Genomic DNA, 15,222 nt, shown 5'->3' with positions numbered 1-15,222 from the left:
AATCAGAGATACGCACTCCAAAAGAAACAAAAATTTGTCAACAAAAATGTAGGTCGTTCGCGAACCTATACATACGTATAATAAGGTATCAGCTGGTATACTATGGAGGTTACAACATATTATTTTTAATTGTCAGGCGTCCGGGGATCGAGACAATAAAAGAAAGAAATATGTTATAACGCCCAAACCTAAAGCACATAATAATAATAATAATAATAATAATAGAACTATAAACGCACTGCTGTCGTGTTTCATATATGTTTTGTTTATTTGTATTTAAGACACGACAACGACGTTGTGTAACACAATTTTTGTTTTCTATTCGCAAACCAATAATTTTGTCGTCACGTAATTTACGAAAAACCGACCGTAATAATATTATGCACGCGGCAATGGTATAATAATTATGGTTCGACGTTCGCCGGTCGTAGACTTTGAAAAAACTACATTGACGGTTTTGTTCTCGCGAAAATTTTCGACATTATAGGCAGTATTTGTATTATACAGGGCGTTACGCGTTGCCCTGAAATGTCGTAAACACTGTCGGTAATCGCAGATTAGAGTGCATCATAGAAATTCGGTAAATAAAAAAATATTCTCGTACCTAATTTATTCATTACCCACTGTTGTAGTTATTATTAATTCGATCAATATTTACATTTTTCCGTTCACGTTGTTCGTCCCGGCATTATATGTATTTTGAACACCGAGCACTGCACTGCGCGGTGCCGGCGCCAACAGCTAACTTTTGAAAATGGATCTGACACCATTCCGCACATTTTTTCGAAAACGTTTAATTTGTATATAGGTCAACATAATATATACACAACCCTATATATATATGTGCAAGTTACGATACATAAACATAATATTATATATTATCGCGTGTAGGTATATAATATAAGACTTACACAAGCGGCGTCGAAGTTCTAGTGGGCAGTCCTCCCTGCGGGCTACTATATAATATACAACACAGGTATAAAACGGGTATATGCTCCACAATAATATCATCATGATCAAACGTATATTATTATTATATACAAACTATAATATTTGTATAGGTATATATATATATACATTGTCCGTGGTCGGTACCTACACATTATATTATATACAATTATTGGATCCGTTTCGAATATATCTGTATAATTTCTAATATGCTTCAGTAGTTAAGTATATATACCTACATTATAACAGTGGAGAACAATTGACAAGGTGGTCAAGGTTTCTGTAGCACCCCTTATTTAAACAGATTCCTACTGACCTGCCAAAATTATTCGCGTAGGTACACCAAATAACACAACAATATGTATATACTGTATACATTATAATATAAATAAAATATTTGATAGCATTATATGATCAATCAACCGCTGAGAGTTGATACCTAGCATTAAGTAAATTTAGAATCATGAGAATTTTGTTAAGTCAGGTGAAATTTAAAAGTGAATTTCTTAAAATCTTGTTGGTACCCCAGAAAAAAATTAAAACAATGCTACTGAATTTAACAACCGCCAATTTTTAAGCATAACCAATAACCATTTGTAGCATACAATTTTATTATACACCTGTTTATAGTTAAATTATATTTTTAGATGAAATTATTCGTTTCCAACATGTGCCATCTGAATTACACGGGTTTCGTAGAGCTCTAAAATGCATATGATACTGTTGGATCTGTACATTGAAAAATATAGGTACTCGCAGCGATGACCGGCAGCAGACATACGTATACGTGGTATATGGTTAACACATGTCTTTGGAATTTCGCCGGCGCACAAACGCATGTACAGGTGTAACATATTTTTGGTATATATGCACATATATACCAACTTTACTATACAATATATACGTGTATAATCTATATGCTGATATTCGTTGAATATATATATATATTATATACCAGCTATATATATATCATCCAAGTCGTCGCCGCCAGAAAGAACGATAGCGCGAAAATCGAGTGTGGTCCGACTGGTTTTCGTATCTGTGTGTATAATAATAATAATAATAAAAATAATAATAATATATATAGTAATGGCTGGTAGTCGTGTATAGTATTGCTCGGAGGCTTCCGGCTCCGACCGGCCGGAGGAATTGTGTCAGACTCGTCGCCGCTCGCGGTAACCCACGACGATACGCCGCCGTCATCCGGCGATTATTTTCCCCCTTCTCACACCTGTTGTTGTGCCACATTGTCTTCACGACGAAACCGCCAAATCTTCTTTCCCGGACAAATCTGTTCCTTATTTTTCGTATTATATTATTATCGTTATTATTATTTTTCTGCGTCTTTTTTTTTTTTATTCGCCACGAATCGCATTGACCGAGAATCGCCATAGTCGTAATTCATCGTAATGCTCGCCATTCAATAGAATCGTGAAAAACGACATATATAATATTAAATATACTTAGGTACACATATTATAATAATATTATTTGCGTGATTATAAATATATAAAATATATACCTATAAATAGTTCTAACATGTTTTAAACTTATTTGACATTTTTTCCTCTTTACTGCGGTATTCATTATTGCTATACATTGTTTTTTGGCAAAAATTTCTAAATTTACGGTTCACCGTGATCCGTTTAATATTATATTCCCTCTTGAGTCACTTTTTTTCTTTTCTTCTCGTTGTATGATAGTGGTTACGTGTATAGGAACATTTAAATTTCCAACGACAAGTGTGTTTGGTCGGGGTGTTTGGAGGGGAGATGAGAGACACTTTATACTAACGAGGTATATGAGTTCTCACAAAACTGTTTAACGTCTACGGCGGATTTCACCTGGAACCGCTATGGCTGGTCGCTCCAACAGGTTCAGTATCTTTTACATCAAGAATACAATCACAAAAAAACCAATTGGGTACATTGATCTGTTCTTATTTGTTTGATAAGTATTTTGGGACGTGATTACATGAACATCGACAATAAAACACTGTATGACGATTACAAACAATATATACATCACATAAATATAGTAAAAATGTATATTATTAATGTCGTGATGTCATTAAATACAAATTTAAATTTAAATTTAATAGCATATTAATAGAATAGTGATGTTATATTTAATACAAAATGGAATTATAAGAATAAAATTAATAATTAAAACGTTGAATTGCAGATAAATGTCGTCTTATATATAACGAATAAAAAAAAGCAATTATTTTGGGTATCTAGAGTTGATTCGTAGTTATTTTATATATGTCGGCAAATAATTTATATGAGAATCATTGAAATAGCCGTCGGGAATAAAATAATATGCGCAACCACTTTCGCCGCCGACGGGGTATACGATTTTCAAGCACGAAAAACCTATCATTGAAAGACGAATGCTATTATATATATATATATTAATACAAACGCACACATGCCTCGATTCGTGTTTAAACGTAATAAAATAAGACCATATTCATACGTAGAAAGTATTTATGCGATGAAAAAAAAGGTGAAACAAAACGCACGCGGTGGAGGCTGCAATTACGTTATATATGAGCGGAGACTTCAACGCCCTGTCATAAATACCTAACTCTTCCTGGATTGACATCGTATATACTCAATTTACACTCTCATTTTGATTAATTAATTTTGATCACTATTATTTGGATTATAATAACAAAAGTGTTAATAGTACAATGGACTTTTACTTTTTAGTACGTGACAAACACCGTCGGCGCTCCTGAAAATGAGTTTTTTTTACATACAACACACCCGCAAGTGATTATGTGATAATAGTGCTGAGATATAACAAGTATCATCTCTTTGATGATAATCTAATCTAATATAATGAATATGGTCTGTTAACTGATAGTGAACAACTATAGTCAACGTTGTAAAAGAAAGAGAATAGCAGAAAACGGCAGGTGTTTCGCAATCAGTATACTATAAAAATAATAATTCGTTGTTAAATATTGTATGTTATGAATAATTATGATAATAATATAACAATATGCTAATAACAAATCTAATATTATTATTTGTACACGAATGAAAGTATGTATTTCAATTTACGTGTTTTTTTTTTCATATTCCCATTGTATTTAATTTGTTTCAAATATAGTATACGACCTTCATCGTCTACTGTTCGCTATTGTTCGTCCAGCGTGTGGGCTTATATATACATATAAACATATATATATATTTCATATATATCGTTTACCATAGCGCCCCGGCGGCGGCGCTTCAATAGAATACATCGAACAATGATAATAATATACCATTTCGATAGAAAGGGAAGACGAAAAACGAATAAATCGCAAGTCAAAGATGTATACCGATGGATTTATACTTTGTTAAGAATTATTATAAGTTATAACAAATCAAAGGGTTGACCACAGAAATATAATATATGTATACAAATTATTACAAAAAAAATAATATATCACTTAATGCAAAAACTACAAACGAGAATATGACTTTTGGTGACTTTAACGCAAGTGTATAAATGAGATACCATGACAAGCATTGAGTATCAAATAACAAATTTACAAGTATTATAAGTTATATTATTATGAATTATGATGATTGTGTAGTTTATTTGATTTTGTTTAAAAAACATTTTTAGAAACAAAATTGGAGATACGCTAAAAATGTGCATACAATTATTTTTTGAACATAATTTCTTAATGTTTAAAACGGTGATAAAGTGATTCAGATTTTAAAATCTAAATTAATTAATATTTCTGATAATATCATTATTCATTATACATAATAAAATTAGAAAATTAATTGGTACCTATAGAACAAGTACCTATATCCAATACTCAGTTAACGTCTTAAAGTTCAAAACTAAAAAATAGTGCCAGATTTCAATAAGCTGGTGATATTAAAACTTTTAAATATACGAGCTAACATTTTTGGTCTGGATGATAAAATCCTGTGAGGTATCAACATTAAATAGTACCTATGTCGATTATGGTTATATATTTTTGTATATAAATTAGTCATCACTAATTATGATATGTACGTAGTTAAATAATTAATAAATCACAATAAAGTTCACTCACCTTCACTTAAAGCTAAACAGTCAAAAACAAATAAGCTGGCCAGCAAAATTGCCAGAGTTCTGGCGGGCAAGAGCTTCTTGCGCTTCGTTGCCATTATAGCGCGTTTGTCAATTCTGCGATAAATCCAAATTCTAAACTGACACAACGACGACGATAGAATTAACAGCGAGCTCGTAATCCTTTGACACGCCGAACATTTCGTAAAAAAATTCACAACATATTAATCTTACGCACGACAAAAAAAAAATTAAACTTAAAAACAGTTAAAGGGTTTAAAAAAAAAAAAAAAAACGATACGAAAATCAAACGAAATGCATAGAATAAACAAAACGAACGGAAACTACGTAAATTATAAAAATCTTAAACAAACACTGTCGGGAACGACCGGAAATGTTTAAACTCGTGTATACACGTAAAGCATATACGCGTGCGTTTATGTGTGTATTAAATCGTAAAATTGTCGGCGAAAACCACTGTGGTTCACTCACGCGATTCGGACATGGTGCCGCGGTCTGTGCCAACGAACGAATGAGGTTAACCTCAATCCACTACCGCGCGCTGGCACAACAGATCTTTCACCACGTTTCCTTCTTCTTCTTCTTCTTTTTCTTCTTCTAAACACAGCACTATACTCGAACTATTACTACTACTACTACTATTACTACTATTACTACTACTATTATTACTATTACTACCAACTACAACCACTATACGTCTATATAGGTAGGTACCTACTATTACAGTATATAGTATTCACTATATACTACCTCCGTCACCAGTCCCCTCCCAGGAGAAGGGCACGGAATAACAATAATAATAATGTTTCGTCTATATATTATTTCTAGTCGTCGCGGTCGTCGTCGCAGCATTGTAAGTTGTATATAGTCTTATACCGTTTCCGTCATTAATTAAAACCTCACCGCCGCGCTGACGACGGTATTTGCTCGTTGACCTCTGTTACGATACGTCTACCAAATGACCCGTAACCGAGCACACACGCGTATACCTAGTTACCCACACAGACGCACACTCATTCACATACACGCAATATAAGTACAATGCAGTCTCGCATCAAATCGAGCGCAGACTGCCCTAATGCGGTGGAGGTGATGACCGTCGCGGAAGATCCCCCGACGACCCAATGACCGCCGCCGACGGTGGTTATTGTTGTCGGTCCATAACATCGTATACGATCGCACAAGACCGTAATAATAATGTCATGATATTGTCCTGAAACTTAACTACACGCACACGTCAATACACACCGGTATACTATAGAGTAACGCGTTTACAACCGTTATGAGTAATGCGTATATGGACGTGTGTGTGTGTGTAAGGGTCAATGGTTTTGAGTTCAATTTTGAATGGCCAACTGCAGTAAACTCTATTAAGTAGGTACCTATTTACTATAGGTAGGTATAGGTACTTGCCTAAAATCTAATAATGTTAAACGCTGATTTTTAACAGCCTGTTTCGTGTAATATATACGAATGGATATAAATAGAAACGTATAGGAACGTATAGCCAAGTAGAAATCTTCTAAGAATTAACATTTTACACAATTATTATTCTTTTGGTTATGAAATAACTCAAACAAGTGAAACATTCATTTAATTATTTGTATCGCAGCTAGTGCAATACACACCTAAGTATATATGACAATATATATGTATATTGACATATTGTATATAAAATTACCATTTACACTAATGTTGAGTAATAAAACCAAATAAACAAACAAGTTTTTAGAGAAATACAGCTAAAAATAACGCTAAACGACATTTTTTTACTTGAAAATCCTTACTTTAATTATAAATATATGTAAACTTAAACTGTATATTTAATATGTAATTTGTGAGATATTGAACGCCTATGCATACATTTTTGAATATCGCTTCAATTAAATATAGAACTATGTTTTTTCTTGTCATAGAATTTAATAAAACGTTTACTAGACTTGGTTTATATATCTATAATATTATATTATAGTTAAATAAATTTTAAAAATAATATATATATATATGATAATATTTTATGCGTTACATATTATAATCATAATAAAGTTTGATAATTGGGAGGTTATATCTTGTAAGTCATATATATAATAGTAACACATAATTATCCAAAAAACAGTATTGTCGTATTATATACAAATAACAATTTACCAACAGCAAACTATTACACCTTATGTCTCCAGTTGACATACACAGAAATATCGAAAAATACTATATACGACTATGGAACTCAGAATGGCAACAAATAACTGAAAACAAGTTAAGGGAAATTAAACTATCTGTGGAACCCTGGCCAAAACTCAACAATTTAAGCCGAATAGATGAGGTCAGACTAAATAGACTTAGAATTGGCCATCCATCACACACGATTCTCCCATGGATACCTAATGGGAAAATTCGAACCCCCCATATGCCCGTCTTGAAACTTAATCATCACCGTCAAACACGTACTCATTCATTGTCAACTTTTTACCCAAGCCAGAAAAGAACACGCAGTTCCAAACAGCTTTTATGAAGCCATTAGACATTATACAGATCCAGCAAAAACAATTTCTTTAAAAAAAAAAATTAAAATGGACAACATAGTATTATTTTAATCTATTGTAAATATATAATATATTATAATCTACAACTTAAAATATTACTACTGTAAGCTAATAACCTTGTAGTTGATGCTGTAACAATAAAAAAAAAATAACAATTAGTGCATTTATCTATATCAATGCGTTTTACAATTGCAGCGTTTATCATAATATATATTTACCAGACGCAATGAAAGTCATTATACTGGCAAGCAGGGCGTTTTTTCACGAGTTTCGATGTCTCATAAGTCATGACGAATCAGGTGGCGACGTATGTATCGCGAATCGCGTCACTAGATTTTAGTATACGATCAACAGTTTCAACACGCAAGACCTGCATACTAAAACGTAGGTACCTGTTATTTTGTTTGAAAATCATGTCCGCGTCGCATTGTTTATTTCGTACGGAACGGTTCGGAATGCGATCATCTCGTTTTCAATTAGTATTTTGATTTTAGTACACACACGCACGACCAAAGTATAAATATTATTTTCCGTTGTCTAGATCTTTCTACAAGACATTTATTGGTGTAACAAGTGGTGTATTGAATATTGATAGAAGGTAGTCGAGACGACAACCCACCACCCACCTTCAAAAAAAATAAAAAATAAATTGCAAGTCTTAATATTTTAATTTTTTTTAAATTTATTTTATAATTTAAATTTAAAAAAATTCTATAAATCTCTATGTGCTATTATATTATATGTTTACAAAAACATATTGGTAATTGGTATTATCAGTAAATTGTTGTGTAAGAAAAGATGAAAAACAATAAGTTAAAAGTATAATTAAATACAAATAAATATATAATTAACTAGATATATATTATTATTTAAATTTATTGTAATACATACATGTCTGAGTATGTTTTATTGATTGGTTTATTTAAGGCATCATTAAAATGTATTATTTTGTCAAGTATTTAACCATCAAACATAAGAAAAAAAAAAACAGAAAATTCCAAGCATTTCAATAAACTACATTCCGCCTTGTACCAGTTGCGCCTTCCTATACTTCCAATCGTACTGACATACTCAGTGCGATATTTGTTTTCTTTCTCTGATCCACAATCAACAAAGATAAAAGGTTTTCAAGTAAAAATTTTGAATGATTTTTAAGTAATCTTAGAGTGAAATTACAAAAATTATATAAGATAATATTTTTGAATATTTAACATAATACCGGTTTTATATTTTATTATATTTTGATTACTAAAATAAAAAAATGAAAATTTAAATTATGTTTAAATTGTTTTGAGACAATATACTTAGATAAATCGATTGTTAAATTGATGGTTAAATCATAGATATTATTCTCTTTAATTTTTGAAATGACTGATTTTACTTTGAGTTTCAAGTTTCCAAAAAACATAAAAAAAGATATATCATAAATGCATTTTCACTATGTTCCCATTGGCGAGGCAGACAAAAACAAAGAGTTTACTTCTTTATACTCCAATCTACATGCGTGCACCATATCCAAAACTGTATTTATTTCTTATGTACAGTTCCGATCCTATTTAACCAACCACCCAAACCCCATGATTAAAAATCTCAACTTGGTGGTTGTAACCACTTTCAATCATATGGTAAAATCTCACTATCTTAAAAACTATTAAACTCTCCCGAGTCAACATTATGTTTAAGTAAACACTGTGTTTACTTTAGTAAATGCGTAAATTCTCTCAAGTTGTTTTGAATGTAATTGTTACAATATGGATTGGTTATAACCTTCAGAAATTGCAACGACTAGTTCAAAAAATAATTAATCCCTAATTTATGTCACGCATCGGCTTATTTTTGTTGGATAATTTATGCTAACGTGTCTTCATGTCCATCCATATCCGCTTATTGAAAAAAAAAATAATAATAAGTATCTAATACCTGGTAAAAGTAATCAAACATATTTTCATTGAATAGAGCTTAGGTTGTATTTTTTTAAATATGTGATTGGTGCTTATATTCATAATTTTTTTATAATGAATGATATTTTAAAGAAAATTTACAAATTCCGAGTGTTTTATTCATACAATTATTATAATATTATATAATTTTAATGTATATTTTTACTATTATTTACAATTTAATGTACATATGCAGCTAAACATTTCTATAACGGAATATTAAGTATAGAAAATAATAATATAAAACATAATGTCTAACTCTTATGTAATAATATGTAGTAATATTTATAAACATATGTATGAATGTATATTATAATACTTAAATTTTGTACCAAATAGTTATTTCATAAATTTAATATTAAACTATTTTTACTATTTACTAGTATACAGTCCATTTATTTTACGTTTTTTTGCAATATAAACAAATATTATTGTTTTAATTTGCTTCGTGTTATAAGCATTTTATGTTTAATACATTATATTATTATTATATGGCTTGAAATACTAGCAGAAAGATTAAAACTAAAACTGTGTAGTGTAATATATTTTGTCTTAATTTCGGTTAAAACTTAATAATATGATTGAGCATTTTAATAATAAAAATTAAAACAATAGATTATTACTGGTACTTGTGTAAGAAGAACCTATTATTTTTATTTATTGATTATTTTGAATATCAAAGAAAGAAGAATTTATTTATTATCTATACCTATATAATATTTTAGCATAGTTAAGATTTTAATATTTAAATCAGTAGGTATTAAGATATTTAATTACTTTTATGTTCATCATATTGTGCTTGTAACATTATGAATTTAAATTTCATTTGAAAACAGAATTTTAATAAACGTTATGCAAATATTTTTTTTAAATGTTATTGTATTATTTAATTTTAATTTTAACAAAATATCATATTACACTATAATAAATAAAAATGTTTCATCGCTGCAAGAAAGACTTAAGCCAATTATATCATACACAAATTAGGAATGTTTAGTAAGTTAATTAAAACTGCATATTATATTACACAATATCCTGTAAAATAAAATGTTATTTTAAACTATGTCAAATAAAATCATTTTATCTTATAATATTGATATTGGTACAATATTATGTCAATAAAGATATTGAATAGGATATTTAATTAATATTCCAAGTATAAAACATATTGGAAGTAATTGAATTATTTTGTATTATTTAGTAAATGTGTTTTATATTAGTATCGATGAACAATTGTTGGACCAAATCCATTAGTTAATCTTAATAACTAAGTTTTCTATTTCGAATAAACGTCGAGTAAAAAAATTCTGCAAATCACTCGAATAACAGAACACTATTTGGTGTTTAGTAAAATATTTATACATTTCAAAATCTAGATGAATTTAAACGAAACTTAAAATCAAAATAATTATCAAATGTAATATTTTGAAATTTATATTTCATTATGAGCAAGTAAAATATCAACTATGTTTAATGTGTACTTTTGAAATCAGTGTTACGCAATGACCAATTAATTATATTGCAATTATAATATGGTACCTACTATATTACCAATAATCAATATACTTAAAACATTCAATTATTATTTACTATATATATATATGCTTCAAGCAAGCAGAAGTTAGAATAATGTATCTACATTAAAAATTGAATATCATAATACAGTAGAAGTCGTTTATTAGAAACACTTTGGGATCAAAGAGAGGTGTCGATTAATCGATTGTTTCTATTCAGTTATTGGTTTGATTTGTAGGTACAAAAAAAAATATATATATATAAAAAATATGCGAAAAATGTATGTGTGTATGTATATTTAATTATGTATATATTATTATATATTGTATAGTTTAAAAAAACTATGTACATATAATATATATATATTATATATATTTATTAAATATTTAAAATATTTATCGATCGAAGTTTGTTTTTTTGTGTCAAGTATCTCCATGACCATATTTCCATATGAATAATGCTGTTTAAAATTGGTCATCGTATACGGATAACTGGTGTACATGTCAACTGACCTTTGCTCGATTGTTTCAAATAACCGATGTGATGTTTCAATAATCTGATTTATTTTCAATGTTCTAATATACGGCCGGTCCGTCCCGGTACATTTCGTTTCGATAACGCAATCGTATCAATTATCCGTGTTTCTAATAAGCGGCTTCTATTGTATATGTATTCATTTATTTTTATTTTATAGTAATAAAAGAATATGATTTAATCAACAATTATTAAATTATAAAAAAAAAATGACATTAATATACTACACAATATTAATAAGGAAATCAATAAAATTCTCGCGTAGACTGTAAAGTATTTACAATCAATTACAATATATTATAATGTATTATAATGTTTGGATATTAAATTATATAGCTATATATACCGTCTGTTTATGAATGCATTGACCTTATTTGTTTTTAAAGATAATGTGCGTGGCCTTAATATTCATTAAATTCAATCGAAATGAAAGTAATGCACACTCAAGATGTGTGAATGAAAAAAATAAATAGTTATCTTTGTGAACGGTCGATTTCATTAGTTTGCAGTCATAACATTCTTTAATTGGGTTATAATTCACAATAACTACTGAATACCTACTTCAGTCAATTATATGTCTACGCTGAACATTTTAACATGATTTAAGCCATAGTCAAATGTTTATAATTTTAGAGTATATTTTACAAAATACCGATCAATGATAGTGAGATGGGCGTACATCTATAATGCGGCTAGCTTCATTTTACTATTAACGTCAATGAGAATATTCACCATAATTATTATTATAATTATTTATTATTACTTTTTATTTTTCTCGATATTTACATAAAACATCGGCTGATCGGCTCATTAGTTTGACATTTAGTTAAATTATGTTTATTATTGTTTGTTGGATATTTATAAATGTTATAATCTATACGTAATTAATAACATATAATGCTATGGTGTGTTGTACAACTATTAACTTACCAAAATTACTTAAAAAAAACTTATGTGACGGCTGCGTGGAGTTCGTTTATTATGATCGAATTGGAAACGAGTTAACCAGTTAAGGAGTAATCTAATCCCGCAAGCACATTCTGCACGTCAAAAACAATTATAATTTGTTAGACTTTGTCTCGCCCCGTTCGTGTTTCATGAAATCTTTGAGACACGCTTAATATTATTTTGAAGACGCCCTTCTTTATGGACTGGAATCGGGTTAAATTTCATAAATAAAGTTTTATTATAATATTCGTAAACGGTATTTACATACATTATAGGTACGTAAAATAACACGTAGGTAATATAATATTATTATCATCGTATATACTTCGGTGGCATATCTAAGATCTTAATTTGGTGGAGTTGCATGAATTTCCCCTAACGATTTTAATTAGGATCCGGAAATTTTTCTATGACCATTTCGGAAAAATGTATCTTGGTATGAAACTTTCCGTGGACGAGAAGTTTTTATCATGACGTTGAATTTATCGTCTTATTAATATAATATATTACGGTATTATGTGGACGAATCTACTTTTGTGTATGTCATTTATTTATTTATTAGGTCGGTAAGTCGACAATCATATCATAACACTATGATATAGGTAAATTTATTAAATCGTGCGTCTCAAAAGTGTACTGATTCCTACGAATGAAAACATAATAGTATAGACGTCACGTGATGTGTTTTTCGACATAATATTAATACTTACTGCAGAGCACATGGAACAAGGATATAATTATTATTTAGGACTTTAAAGTAGATTTTCCTATTGTAATAGCGAACGAGATGTACTTATAGATATGTATATAGTATTATACAATATTTAGCATATTATATTTGCATAACATACATTGATTGTGGGCAACCCTATGACGACGTTACATTACGAACTCGTTGCTTACAAATAAATAGCGAAACCCGTAAAATACAATATTATTGTACTATATTATACATGTACATAATATGTGGTTTGTATTATGACCGTGGTAATTTTCTGCAACTCGTGTATATATATATATATGTTTGCAAACACATTTGTATAATAATATACTTCACTAATATAATATGTATGATGAATATTATACGAATTATATCTACTACGCGTTTGTGATGTTTATACAGTGTCAATTAAAAATTTAGTTGGTGCACAGTGCACACTATGCAGCCCGCAGTAGCTATTATTATATAGCTGATATCCTATTATATACCTACCTACGTTCCCACGAGTCATGCTTTGAGTTCGCAACGAAATTGGGTCGTAGAAATTATTGGCCCGAAATTATTGTTTTCTACCATTTCCAGCTCGTTCATTAAAAAAAAACCAACAACAACAATTCGCGACGGATTAATATCATATTATCATCGTTGCGTTTAATGGGGTGCTGCTCATAGCGATAACAACACTGCAATAGTGCGAATTATTATGTACACTTAATGTAATATTATCATTATTATAATTATTACTATAATATTGTAAACTGCTTTATGGGGATAAGCAATAATTGACTTGTTGCGGCGGTTTGATTTAATTCTTTAGTAAACATCCTTTGCGTATAATCGATATAGTTTATATTATTATGATTATATTGAATTTACGACGTTTTTAACCGTTTTATTTCACAATATCGTCACATATAAAATAATCAATTCGGACGTCTCAAGAAGATTTATAATTGTTAATGCAGAACAGGAATGCTAAGCCTGTAACATGTGTTGCACGTTATCCTTATTTATTTAACGCCACTCCAAAATATTTAGCTAGAGTAACATAATTGAAAATTATTGATAATTAATGGTGAAAACTGTTTATTTTTGTTCGTAATTGATGTATAATACACTTGCTAAATGCTAAATCTAAGATTTTAAATGTTTTTGAATTCATTACTTCCAGACATATTTTGTATGTTGAAAAAATTGCTAGATCCATGGTCTTAATATTCTTGCCAATAGACAGGAGTTGCATTTTATTTTCCACGATAAACGCGATCGGATCAAAAAGAGACTGACAAAACATACACACCTGATATTCATGATGATTATTTGATGATATATATTATAGTAACAAAAATCACGTTAAAAATATAATGAAGTTCGGTACACAGTCAAGACATTCGAATAGATAATATACAAATATTTAAAAATTGTATATGTTGGTACATTTTTAGAAATAAATCTCATACTTTTCCCTTTTTGATCATACATGAAAAAATGTATACATATAGACAAATAATTTAGTGGTATGTGAAATTCGTTTTAGATCTTTATTTACAAAATAGTGACACTTTTTTTTCGTACTCGTCATTTTTTGATGATATGATATTTTGTTCTATACAATTTGAACAATGTAAAATTAATCGTTTTATTCTTCTAACTAAAACCTATTGTAAATCAATTTGTCTTGATACCCAGCTGTAGAACTCAATGGATTTTGTCCATGGGATATCAGTTTAAAACTTAGATGGTTTTTAATTTTTAAGTCAATCGAATATCAATACGTACTTAATAGTTAATACCTAATATATGAAGCTATTAACAAGCGCTAATAGGCTGGTTAAGAATGTAATTCAATTATTAGTCTGATCGATTTATGTTAACAGCGTAAAGTTTATCGACAAGCGATGACAGTATAGGAAATATCAACTGCATCTAACAATACTAATATGTGTTCAAATTTTATTTAACTGACGTTATATGTATAGTTCATCAAATT

The 15,222-nt window shown here is 29.4% G+C and overlaps 2 protein-coding genes across 2 annotated transcripts in view; one reads left to right on the top strand and one right to left on the bottom strand.

The window, feature by feature from the left end:
* The window catches only part of LOC107166746 (uncharacterized), an 82,237-nt gene extending 76,684 nt beyond the window's left edge, over nucleotides 1-5,553 (bottom strand). Inside the window, exon 1 of the mRNA XM_089221547.1 lies at nucleotides 5,015-5,553. Within this exon, the coding sequence (XP_089077673.1) occupies nucleotides 5,015-5,108 (94 nt within the window). The 5' untranslated portion in view covers nucleotides 5,109-5,553. The remainder of the gene's footprint in view (nucleotides 1-5,014) is intronic.
* Nucleotides 1-15,222, top strand: part of LOC107166326 (uncharacterized) — a 72,779-nt gene that overhangs the window by 39,051 nt on the left and 18,506 nt on the right. The window lies entirely within an intron of this gene.

Source organism: Diuraphis noxia, unplaced genomic scaffold (genome assembly GCF_037042655.1).
Source record: "Diuraphis noxia isolate RWA-SAM2 unplaced genomic scaffold, SU_Dnox_SAM2 contig0002, whole genome shotgun sequence".
Classification (NCBI taxonomy): Eukaryota; Metazoa; Arthropoda; class Insecta; order Hemiptera; family Aphididae; genus Diuraphis; species Diuraphis noxia.
Note: the sequence above shows the minus strand (reverse complement) of the source record. Positions and strands in the feature narration are given on the sequence as shown.